At 38.8% G+C, this 13,538-nt stretch overlaps 1 protein-coding gene across 1 annotated transcript in view; it reads right to left on the minus strand.

Annotated features, from left to right (window-relative positions):
* ADCYAP1R1 (ADCYAP receptor type I) overlaps window positions 1-13,538 on the minus strand; it is a 148,374-nt gene that overhangs the window by 15,033 nt on the left and 119,803 nt on the right. Inside the window, exons 12-13 of the mRNA XM_058817877.1 lie at window positions 9,141-9,210; window positions 6,406-6,497 (exon numbers count right to left, since the gene is read on the minus strand). Coding sequence (XP_058673860.1) covers window positions 6,406-6,497; window positions 9,141-9,210 — 162 coding nt within the window. The remainder of the gene's footprint in view (window positions 1-6,405; window positions 6,498-9,140; window positions 9,211-13,538) is intronic.

Genomic DNA, 13,538 nt, shown 5'->3' on the forward strand with positions numbered 1-13,538 from the left:
CCATGATTTCAAAATCAGATCTTGCCAAAGCTCTGGTCAGGTGCTTGTTTATGATTGGAAATGGAATTTCCTTTATAAATATTGATTTGCTCTTCTGGAATGGAATTTCCTTTATAAATACTGATTTGCTCTTCTGGAATATTCCTCTGGCTGGTGGCCCATGAGATAACAAAACCCTTTTCCAGGTAGAAAGAGATTTAATCTCATCATTTATGTGAGAATGTAAAGGATGCACTGGATGAAAGGCAATGTTTATGTTGGGAAAGTAGATTTGACAACTAAAAATTCACCTTCCTATCCTTGCCACGGGCACCTGAGGGATTTAGGTGCATTTTACCCTCAGTTGTTCAGTAGCAATAACAGCTCCCAGGGACATTATATAAACACACTAAATATTCTGTGCTGTTTGATTTTCCAGCAATTGAAACCACAGATAGGTAATCAAAGCAGAATAGGGCTTTTGATTATTTTATCTGAAAATAAATAAATCCCTGTTAATTACACTCCTGCTAATTATGGTACAAAGCCTGCATGATCTTAAATTCCTAATGAGCACACTGAGGTTTGATCTGCCTGAAAAGGTTGGCACAAATGAACACCCCCATCCTTTCCACCCAAAACGTCCAAAGTAAAAAATAATAAAAAAAAAATAAAACCAGTACCCAAAATAATAATTTGCCTTGGGCAATTCACATGAAAAGTCTAGGAGGGAATGAGCACATTTTTTTTAGCACTTTAAATAAAGAAATCGAGAATTAACGTCGATCCAAGCAGCATCTACTCCCCTGGCATTCCTCAGAAATGAGCACTAGGTCCTTGCTGACCATGCACTGACATCAAATGCCCATCATCAGTGTTTCCCAGTGGATTTTCCTGTGGTGGGAAAGGATTACCCCAAGGACACGAGTTCCTTTTGCTGCTGGGTCGTTGGGTGCCCCCAGCACCCATCTGGCAGCACCTGGGGGTCAGAAATTGCAGAGCCCTCCTAGAGAACTCACTGTCCATCCAACATCTGCCATCTGCTTGTCAAAAAATCAGCCTTTTGGCACCAAGACCCTGTCAGTAATTACCAACTCTGGCACTCTGAGCACTTGCAGCAAGACAAAGCGGTAGCAGAATGAATCACTGCGATTCCAGTGACTTTGGAGGTGAATTTTTAGAGGAGTGTTGTTTACCAAAACATCTGGGTTACAACATTGCTTCTGCTGCCCTAAACCCTCTAGGTTGCAGCATAGGTAAAATCATACCTACCTATGATATATGCCTTGATTCTCCTTTCTTTCCAGCAAGATGCTGATTGGAGGAATGAGGTAGACCTGAATTAGCTAGATTATATATGTGGGGTTTGTTTTCTTTTCATTGAGCTTTCAACATGTGATACAAAATTTATGAAGAATCTGTCAAAGCAAAAGCAGAAACAAGCTTCCCCCTCCCAAATTATACCAGTCGTGATAAACTGGAAATCATAATAAAATAAAAAGAAGAATTTTTTTTTTTCAGTTATATGTGCTTTATACTTGAAAATGAATGAAAAAACAAAGATTTAATGGAAATGTGTGGGTCTTTTTAATCTTAAGGGCTATTGCAGCATGCATCTACATCATGCACCTACTAAAATAAAATAGTGGTGGGTTTTGGTAGTGATACTGATGATTTTCTCTCTAGAGTGAATATTTCAGCAATGCAACAATGCTTGTGAAAATAACAGCGTGAATTTAAGCTTTGTATAGGCATCTCTGTAGAAATATGGGGGTTTTTTGGTTTTTTTTGAGGGGTGATGTACTCTTTCTACAACAACTTGGCCAAAACCAGGATGTTTGAAAAAAAGATTTTGATGTACCAGTTTACACACTGTTGGCTGGATTTTTCATGGTAAAAAGAGTGAAGTCTTGCCAGATCACTTTATTATCCATTTCCTAAAGTTCCAGGGAAGAAACTGAGAGATGATAAATCCATGCAAATAATGTGGGCTTGATGGGTTGCTCTGGGTGTGGAACCAGCCATTGTAGGGTTGTGGATATGTGTTTGCAGTCCTCATGACTGTGAGATCCCATTTAATTCATGGACTCCTGATATGGTGCTACTTGGCTCTCATAATATTGGGGTAACTAACCCTAAATAATCTGCTACTTCTGGTGCCTCAGGTTTAGCTTTTATATTTTCAGATTCTGTGCTGCTTTAGTGTGTGGGTCTGAGCTCCATATCAGGGCATGGTGAGCTCTGTGCACAGAGCAGGGAGACAAAACAATTCCTGCTCCAGCTGGGCACCAAGGACAAATGACCCAAACCTCAGCCCCAGAGCACAAACCCCGTGGGCTGGAGAGAGAAAAACAAGCAGGGTGGGACTGCCTGGGCTAAAGCTGGAATGGGACAATGAACTGCAAGGTGCAAATGGAGCAGAGCTGATCCCAGGGAGAGACCCCGGCAGCGCTCGTGCATTTTGGGGCCATTTTGGTTCATCTTGGGTGCAGCCCTGGCTGGGCTCTGGTGCTGCCCAAGGTGCATCCATGGAGGAGATCCTTTTAATAAATCCCTGCTTTATTCTTTAGCTCTGTCCAGCCTCTGCTCTAGGTCAGCCTTCACTGATATTTACAAACTGCAATTGAAGATTGCTAAAATCAGGGGGTTCTTTCTGTTTGGAATCACGTTAATTAATTTATAACTGCATGGAAAATACTGGCACCAATTCAAGACATAGCCATTTGTTCTGTGAGATTAAATAGGACATGTCACAAGGGGAAATGGCTTTAAATGGAAAGACAGTAGGTTTAGATTGGATGTTGGGAAAAACTTATTCACTGTGAGGGAGGTGAGGCTCTGGCACAGGGTGCCCAGAGCAGCTGTGGCTGCCCCTGGATGCCTGGAATTGTTCAAAGCCAGGTTGAACAGGGTTTGGAGCAACCTGGGATAGTGGAAGGTGTCTCTGCCCATGGCAGGGGGTGGCACTGGATGATTTGAAGGCCCCTTCCAACCCAAACCATTTTATGTCTGTAACCATGGGGCATTACTGCTGTTTATTTCACCAGCTGGGGTGAGAAACCTGCCTGAACTTCGTTAATAGCTGTCTTAATTACTCTAACAGTACAATCAATAGCTCTTTATGCTTCCCCATCTCCTGGGGATCTCAGAACTTATCCCTCAGCTAAAAATCTATTCCATTTGCATTACTGATCTTGCTTTGGTTCAATGCTTAATTTGGCAGGATTATTCAGGACTGACACAAGATTAACTGAAACCAGACACGTTTCAAGAAAAAAATCTTGCATCTTTGGCACTCCTCACACTAAAAAGTAACTCACGGTTATGATGACTATTGGGAGGAAGTGTGAAAGTTTCTTAGAAAAATAACCCAAAATAACAAAAAATATCATTAATGAGGTGTCTTCTATTCTTTTTTGAATTCCTGCCTCACCTGCTTAGACTTTTTGATGAATCTGTATTTTAGAGACCCCTAGTATTTTCAGCAGTAAAGAGAAGTTTCTCTCAAAAACATCAGCAAAACAAAGATGGAGTGATTGCCCTCCCAGAACCTGGTGGGATTTTGGGGTCTCAGCAGCATGCAGGCAGCTCTGAGGGGAACTAAGGCATGAGGAAAGGTTGGGGAGGAATGAGACTGGTGATGGAAAACTGGACATACAAGTGGGTAAAATGGAAGTTTATAACCACCAAAGCTCTTGGCCACTCCAGGAAAATTGTGAGGAATCAACAACGTGTTCCCAAGTTTTTGTCAGCCTAAATGATTGGGTTGTGTAAGACAGGAAGTCTAGAATTATTTTTTTTAATGGGAGTAAAGCCCTGGTAATGCATGGCACATGATACAAATGATTGTTTCATTTATTTTAAGGTAGATCTTATATTCTCCAGTGGCTGCACTGCATTAATTAAGCCTCAGTTCCCCTGCAGTGCTCTCTTCTGCCATGGTCCTGTCATAGCTCCCAGCCAACTTCTCCAGTGGGAGATTTTAATAATGAATGCACAGTGGTAGCAATAAATGATTAATCTTTGAATTTAAGCCCATCCCTGGGGCTTTAAAAATCAAATACAGGCTTAAGTGCTTTGCAGAACCATCACCACCATGTCTGTGAAGTAGAACCAGAGGTAGATTTTTCTAACAAAAATAAACATTACAAGGACCTGAACCTAAATAAGTACCAAACATATTAAAAAAAAATCCTGCTCAAAGTAAGTAGCCAAGTTTTTTGGGTATTTTATTTTACTTTTTCTTTTTTTGATGATGGAAGCACAAGATGTCTGGTTATTCCAAAAAATGGAAGACTGATATTAGAATAAATTTCAATCCCTGCTGCAGATCCATGAGGTACTACCTTCAGAAACAGGCTGAAAATCCTTCCTCAACCTCATCGTTCCTCACCTACTAAAGGGAAAGTGCTTAAAGATGTTCTGGAATAAAGATCTGCATGAGGAATTTGGTCTGATGGAATGATGCTACAATAGGTTGAAACAGCAAAATAGAACACGGAAAATGCTTGATATGAGTCTAAATGTGAGATATTTCAATATGGTGACAGAACCAGATTATGATCTATTGTCTTCCTTCCTTACAAACTCTCTTTTTACAGGGTATGTGTGCACAAATATTGACTCTGTCTGGTGGATATCTGCACAGAATTCTCAATTTCATTCCTTTTTATCGTCCCTGTGTGAACTTTTCTGCTGTCAAATCTGTTTGGATAAACAACACTCCACTCCATAACACATACATCAATGCGAGATCGATTTATACACACCCGGTTATAAAAGTTGCAAAAAAACATGAGGAAAAAAATAATGGCAGCGAATGGAACAGAAAATATGATGTTTTCTCTTGGTTTTGGTGGCTAACTATACACATAGGAAAAACACCAGCAAAACCCAGTCACCATATTGATCCAGGATGACGAGGGATGTTTGATAATCCAGTTAAATCTTTGGAGTCCGTGGCATGCTTTGCTTCATATTGTGAGATGTGCAGCAGACACCAAACATGCACTGAAAAATTCAGACTCAGAACCAGCTCTGCACATCTCAGGTGTTCATTAAATTCCAAGAACTCAGGGATGACTTCCTAGCAGAACATCCAAGCCTTCATGCAAGCCCGAGGCAGACCATGCACAAGTTAACTAAGTCTCATCCTCAGTTTTATTTCTGAGGTAAATCCACCCACAGAATCAATTTAAAACATTATTTTTAGCTGTGGAAACACAGTTTAGAGCAAGATGAAAGGGGCAGTGCTTTCAGTAAGTGGATCTCTGGCTACAGACATGAAAATTGATGTGGAAAATATTATTATTTAACGCAAATCTCAACTAGATAAAGGGGGAAGAAAAAAGAAAAATAGGCAGCTGGAGGACATATTTTTCCCTGAAAATTCTCATTTAGATGGATGACATCAGTATATTATGATTGTGCTTGCTTAGGGTGAAACTAATCACTGGATAATTGTATTCGCTACCAAATAAGCATCTCTTACTTTACCCTAACATCTTTTAGTTTTATTTAAGGTGTTCATAGCTTGTCTATTTTCATCAGGAATTTAGTACTAAATTAAATAGTCCTACCTATGTCTATGTGTGCAAGAAAACACTCAAGCTCACAAAAAATTCCCAAAACCAAATGTGTGTGGTGTTTAGGCCAGCACCAGAGGTGCTGCCCCATATCCTAGTTATTCTGGAGGATTATACAATTTTTATATGGAGAATGACTGCATGCACCCAAAATCATGATGACAGCCACCTCAACTGGTCAACCTCTGCTCTCTTTTGAGATAGAAACTAATAAAAAGGATTCCAGCTTAAAAAAATACATGTAAATCACAAAGCTGCAAACATCTAGAGGAAAATTTTAGGATTCGTGTTTTTAATTTTAATTCTAAAGCAATTTTAAGGAGGTGTGTGCGAAATGTTTGGCTTAAGTGAAATGTATTTAAATTTACAAGAAATATGGACATAAGTATGTCGAGGGGATCTTCCTACACTGCAATTCAGCATTAAATTAATTAAAACTTTTCACCAAATCTCGTTGATTTCAGTGAAGTTTGAACCATGTCCTGGACCTTATGAAGCACAGCAAACCAACCATCCCATGAGGATAACAACAATTTTTATACCAATATGTTAATTTTGAGATAACTCACATGTAAAAACATTAGATTTGGTTTGGGTTTGGTTTTAATCTTGTATTTATGCTTATTTAATAGGCCTTTATAGAAATGTGAAAGCTGGCATTAAAATGCACTTTCATGGCTGATGGATTGAAAAATTAAAGTAAAAATCAAATTAATTTAATAGACCTTGGAACTCTTTTCAAAAATCAGCCTAATTCAACTGAGGTTTCTTTTTTACTTTGTGGGTTTTTCCTATGTGTATATCAATAATTTAAATTGATTACTGCTTTATTTGTACTTACAAGTAAATGCTGGATTCATTGCCCCCGATGTCAGGTGACTGGAGTTTCTGCACAAGTATCACAATTATGCCAATAAAAAGCACAAAGTTTATCTGGGGGAAAGACAAAAAAGTAAAAAATGGTGACCATGACATATTTTTATAAATTATGAAAATGAGACATTCCCAGTGACTTGCTGGTTAGATTTCCTTTTTCTTCTCCAAAACACAGTCTGAAAGTTTTATAGGGCCAGGAGTAATGGGAAAAGTTCACAAGGGTCTTATTCCCCTTGCTGCAGCTAAAATGAAGCAGAATTTCTACAGTTTCGAGACAAGAGAAGAGAAACATAAATGGAAATTTTCAACATTTTTCATTATCAACCTGTGCAGAGCAAAAAGCAAGACCCCTGCACAAAAAAAAAAAAAAAAAAACATAAAATAAAAACCTTGAGAGTAAAGGCATTTTTAACTCCCATTCTCTGACCAACAGACTTCTCAGTTTAACAGCTTCCATTAGTTTTAAAAACCTGGAGAATGATAAAATTAGTTTATTTCAATGCTTTGGCTTGAGATTTGGGTGTCACCAACTCCACAGCTTCTTACAGCCTGAGCAGTGGAAATTTAAGTTGGTCCATTATAAAATCGTACACTCCTACAGGGAGATCAGAAACTGAACATGAGCATCAGCATCAGTCTCATAATCTGAAGATTTTGAGTTTGATTCTCACATGGGGCACTATTATAATGTTGGTTTTTGGCTTGTGGGGTTTTTTGAATTGTTTTGGGGGTTTTTTGGGGATTTTTGTTGGTGTGGGTTTTGTTGTTGTTGTTTGTTTTCACTTTTTTGTTTGCTTGTTTGTTCTGTGTTTTTTTTAGTGAGATTGGGATTGAAGGTACCTGAAGATACTTGACTCAAATGTTTATTTTTTCTTATTTATGTTACAGCCTCACAGGTAGGGAGTTCTGTAGTATTCTACTAACAAGGTATAAAATGGTTAACTATTTTTTTATAAGGATTTTTAAGGGTAAACTATCTAATTAGGAAATTGCATTTAAATTATTTTCACTTTTAACATAGTAACTAATCACTCAAAGTCCGTTTCTGTTCAATTACAAAATACTGCTCAAACTTATAAAGATAAAGAAGAAGAAGGACTAGTCTCTGTTTTAAAATTTCTATCTTGTTCTGTATATATTACTATATTCTAACACCCCAAACTCTAAGTTTTCCACCTTGTGGTATTATACACTTCTAATTAAACCACACACTTCTAATCCTAGTGTCATCAACCAATTTTGGAAGCTTTTTCTATGGCCTCAGGTCAAATGTATTGGTTTCTTGGGAGTCAGAGTCCGTCAGTACAGGAAGTCTAAAATTCTCAGCATCTAGAACTCTCTTCTAGAAGTTTCTATCTGATCTGAGGACTGCAAAGGGCTGGAGAAGCCCAGTTGTCTCTTGCTGGTTTTTTGGTCCTTTAATACCTTCAACAGAAACCAGTTTTAACTGATTCTCTAAGCAGAACATGATCCTTCATAGACTACGCCTGTAAAACATGGAAATTCACACATGGACAAAAACCTTGGATCATTGAACCCTCTCTGTTTTGGTGCTGAAATTTGCTGAATTTCCCTTCATTTCTCTGACAGCTGCTGGATTTTACAGAGCTGTCCAAAGATTTCAAAGGAGAAAAACCAAACCTGATGAAACTTCCTGGTTTACTGGTCACCCGTGAGCTGGATGTCTGAATTCCTACAAAACCCACTGAAAACCTGATTAATTATGTCTGTGGAGTGTGGAGAGCAACTTAGAATGCTCAGAATGAGACACTTCCATGTGGCAAGCCTGACAGATTTTCAGGTGCCACTGACCATATTGGCCAGGGGCTCAATTCATTTTCCTAAATGCAGGAGCCCAACAGCATTTTAAAATTCTCATATTATTTGGAGCACCAGAAAATCTCCTTCTCTTCAGATATTCAAAATCCATCTGTACACAATCCTGAATTTAATGTTCTAGGAAATCCTGTTTAATCAGGGAGGTTGGACTAAATGACTTCCAGTAATTCTTTCCAATTTTAGCTGTTCTGTTAAGGCCAAACAGAGCACTTTAGAACCTCTCAGTCCTCCATGTGCAGGTATCTGACAAAATTTGAGCCAAATCCAAGAGTTCCATCAATTAGAGAGAGCTCAGACACCTTGCTGACAATATACACTATGACCAAGTACTATTTTAAATCTAATATTAGATAAATACATGCAGCTGTGAAGTTAATCCCATTGAGCAGGCAGAGTACATGTTTCAGGTCACTGACCAGGGAAAATTTACTATTTTACTATTTAAATTTACTACATTTAAATTCTTGAATTTACTATTTAAAATTTACTATTGTTTTAGGTGCCCTGGATTGTCCCACTTGGCCTTCAGCTGCCGCCCCAATTGGCCCAGAATTTCCATACATCCTACGACACCTCTGCCAGCCCCAGACAAATGTTCCTCATGCTCTGGGGTCTTAATTAGAGCATTTGTGTCTGTGTTTAACTGAATAACTCCTTGGCTTGCAGGCAGTGCTCCATCATTAAATTTGTATTAATCCTTCTTAATGATTAAATTCCTTGGCGTTGTGGGTGACAAATGATGGGAATTTAGAGAATTTTTCCACAGGGGTGCAGCACAGTTTTTAAAGTATTGGAAGATGTTTAAATTGGTTATCTGTCCTCAGGAGAGAAGAAGAATTGTCTTCTCCAAGTTCTACTCACCATGATGGACCCAACCACGGGACCCTTGATCACCCACCACAAGGCAGTGTTGTCATTCATGTCCCAGCAGCTGCAACCATTTATGAAAGAATGGGATGGGGAAAGAGAAAGAAAAAAAGACAAAACAATGAAATTAATGAACTTACAACTGTTTTTAAGGGGGCAGAATGTGGGAGGTTGGTTTTGCAGCTAAATTATTATATCTAATTCAAAGTGATAGTTCTTTACTTTGTCTTATTGCAGCTTTCTTTTAGAGCCTTTCCACAATCATTTGGAAGTAAAATAAGTATTTTTGTGGCAGTTTTGATGGTGTTCCTATTAAACAGCTTAGATATTTTGGAAAAACCCTTTAAGTGTATTTCTGTGTCTGTAATACAACCCTAAAGTTGTCCCTTCAAAAGAAAAGAAAAAGAGATAAGTCAGTGGATTGGGGGTTTTTTGATGGTTATTCCAAAGTTTGATGTCTCACTTACTTTTCCAGGGTTAACAGATACAAATGTTGATTTCTGGCCCTGACACAAGGATTTTTACACATTTCCAGTACACCAAGATCCTGGTTGTATTCACATATTGGAATGATTTTCCAGTCATTGTGTTGCAAGTCCTATCCAGGATTCATCTGAGAAGGATCAAATACTGGGCAGGAGTTGGGATCAGCTCCTTTGCTAAGCTGTTGCTAGTGAGTAATCATAAATAAAATGACATTTTGACCCCAAAATTTAAAATCTTCCTCTGAAATCACCAAAGGATTCTGCAGAAGGTTATTTCACACAGGTGCACTAGGATATTCAAATATATGGCTTATATTCAAAGAGAGTTTTAATGCTAACATACATTTTTAGAGCTAGAAAACAAATAATAATGAAAATAATCTTATTTTCCAGGCTACACTATTATAATGTCTACTATTTATTTTTGAGAAATGTCTTCATGACTTTTTTAAGTCATCAAGAATTTGCCAACTTTCATTTGCCTCCACTTTCTTCCCCTGATGTTCTCCCTAGAAAATATATAATCACAGAAACCTGTCCAAATTTTACTTGCAGTTCTGAGAAGGAATTTTTTCTTTCCCACTGGGAAATGAGCCAAAGTCCCAGCAGAGGCTGTCATGGTGCATTTGTCAAATGCCAAAAAACAATTGGGAAGAACACACAGGAATAAAACACTGCTGGTCTCATGAGAGCTTACTACAACTTCAGTGTCATTTAAATGGTTGTGTGGTAGCATCTGGGGGAAAAGGGAAAATCTTCAAACAGAACTACATACATGTGTAAAAGTGAGGAGGCAGAGCTAAAATCCCATCATCACAGCGTGTGTGAGAGAAATCCCAAATGGCTGAGTGATGCTTGGCTTAGAAATTTCATTTAAATATTTGCAGTTGAACAATATTCATTCTTTTCTTTTTCATTCTTTTCATTCTTTCGTTATTTTCAGTTGAACAATATTTATCCATTTCAGATGGAAAATACTTTACTGGATTCCCCTAAAACCAACAATAAGGATTTGGATGGTACAGCTGGTGAGAAGTGAGAAAATTTACACAAAATTATGTAATTTTCCTTCTGTTTGTACATGGAAACCTGAAATCACCCAAAATCTAAGGGGTTGATGACTGAGATTTTCAAATGCAAATTAATATTTCCTAGTTGTCTCACTTTGGATGCCCAACTTAAAATATTTGAGAGGAGATAAATGCTCAGGGGGATCTCCTCAGCCACAGTGTGGAAATCAGGCTTTTGTCAGTGATCAACAACGATACGGAACTAAAATCACCAATTATCTTTTAAATTCTTTTTATGCATTTATAAATTAGGTGCTGTCCACTGAAAATTACCCATTATTTGCAGAGCTCAACCTCCTTATGATGGACATTAAATCTGCCCCGAAAGTCTTTAGTGAATTGACCAATACTGGAAGAATCTGGGCAAATTATTAATTATTAATTTAGCCATAAAAGTAGATATTGATGCATGGAAATTTGTGTAGGGATGAGGAATTACAGGGATAGGAATCCACCTCTAATTCCAGTTATCTGGACTGTAACAGCCCAGTTAATTATCCCAGAATCTGGCTGGGACAAAGAGAACCTTGGAGGTTGTTTTGGTTTTTATTTTTTCCCCACACTGATATATTTTAAATGTGCACTCTGATACATCATCCCCTACAAATTCCTATTCTCAGACCTCTCTGCTTTTTTCTTCTTCTCTTCTTAGACCCTTTCTTCTACTTCAACCACTCCTCTGTTTTTCCAGGGGCTCAATTCCCAACTGCCACCTTGTAGATGTCAGCAATGAAGAAGATCAATCTCACACAGAGATTTTCAAGGATTTCCAAGGATATCCAGTCCCTGTGACCACCTACAGGATAAATGTGGGGGAAGGAGCCACCATCTCCTCCTCAGATAAAAAAAAGTGGGAATGCACCACAGAACATTTGGAATTTTCTGCACTACGTGTGAAAATTTGGAATTTCCCGCACAAACAAGCTCCCTAATTTCTGTCAAATGCTTCCCTACAGTGCAGGATGAAAAGAAATTATTTTTTTCCAGGATGGATGAAGGGAAGGGAGCCAGGGGGCTGGGGAAGGGATGTGATTTCCATTTTCAGAGGGCAGAGTCTGATCTCTGGCGCACGTCTGGAATAACTCCGCTTAAATCAGGAGCAGAGTTCTGGATCAACAGAGCTGCATTTACCTCCTCAATCCTGCCACTTCCAGGGATGGAAGTCAGGAGCGGAATTTGAGGGAGCTCTGCCAGTTTTGTAAGGAACAGGCAGGAGCTCTGAGCCTGTATTTCAGTCCATGCCTTTGCCACTGAGGTTTTCCAGTTCAGTAATTTCCACATTTTCGGGCTCATGCTGGCTTCTCCCCCACTCCCAGAACAATGCCAGCTGATTTTTAAAAAGTAACCACTGAGACTCTCAGCTAGAACCTGTCTAAATGTCTTGCATGCTAAATAGCTTCTCTAAATAATAGGAATTGCCTCGGTTGCTTTGGTTTTTTGTTTCTTTTTCTTCTTTTTTCCTTCTGCGAGACATTCTCCCTACCTGCAAAATGCAAGGGCTGTTTGGACTAGTAAGAGAAATTAGTGCTTTCAGGGCCAGTGCTGTGATCCTAATAATGACACAACAGGGGTTTCTGGCTTGTTTTGCATGGAAATAAATGATTTAATTTGTCTTAATGTCAAAATAGAACATTGGGTCACAGCACTGGCATCCCCAGTGGAGGAAAGGCTTTATTTGCTTTCCAGAGAGATTCTGAAAGGACAAGGATGAAGAAAACCTGACAGAACAAAGAGTTTTGTGGAAATTTTGCATTGATGTATTTCCAAATTAGGCAAAATTAAAACATAAGCCTCAATGACTTGAGAATGGGATTTTGGTGCGAAGTGCCTTTCCCTCAGTTCTGAGTTTTCAAAGAACCACTGACTGATTTTTGAAATTTTTCTCAGTCTGCCTCATTTTTTCTAACATTTCACCAGGTTCAAGCATAACTCATGAAAAACATTACCAAGTTTGTCTTTTCAAGGTGTAAATACACATCCAATCCTACCTGCCACACCTGCTGCTCTATGGGAGCAGACACTGACTACCAAAATATGCAGGTCCAGCTCTGGAAGCAGCTTTTCCTTCTGGTCCTTTAGAACAGGATATTTGCAGCCTTTGTTTCTCTACCAAAAGAGACAATTTGGAAAGGACCTACCCTTTTGAATTCTTTATGAAATAATTTTTTTTCCACATAGAACACAGGATGTGGATTTCTGTTTCATCTCTGTTCATCTCCCTAGCAAATTTCATGGAAAATCTTCCTCAGTGGGAAGCTAAACTCCTAATTGCCCTGGCAAATCAAAGCTCAGCAATGCCTTGTGCAGATTTCTTTCATTTTACTGGATTTATCTCCAATAATTTCTACAGCTGTGCTCATCACCTTCATCCTACTCCACAAACAGTGGGAAAAAACCCAGAGAATTACGTGGGATTCCACTTGTAAGATAAGACAAACAATATCCTGCACTCCAGTAAATTAATGGAGCAGGGAATGGGGTCAGCTGCAGTTTTACAGGTTTGATGCCTGAATCTTTTAGGAATTCCCCACTGCAGTGGTGGCACAGACATCAAATTGTAACTCTATGAACAGAAAAGCACTTGAACCTCTGGACCTAAATTGTGTTAGTACACAAATGGATGTGAGAAATGAAAGGAGAAAATAGAACAAGAGGAAATGGCATCAAGTTGTGCCACAGGAGGTTCAGGCTGCACATCAGGAAAATTTTTTCACTCAAATGGTTTTTGAACTTTGGATGGGGCTGCCCAGGGAGGTTTGGAGTCCCCATCTGTCTTAGGTTGGAAATAGGGGAATTCTATTCCTATCTGTCAGAGTTGGGGCAGTTCTCTGCTGTCC

The sequence above is a fragment of the Ammospiza caudacuta genome, chromosome 1 (assembly GCF_027887145.1).
Source record: "Ammospiza caudacuta isolate bAmmCau1 chromosome 1, bAmmCau1.pri, whole genome shotgun sequence".
In the NCBI taxonomy this organism is placed as follows: domain Eukaryota; kingdom Metazoa; phylum Chordata; class Aves; order Passeriformes; family Passerellidae; genus Ammospiza; species Ammospiza caudacuta.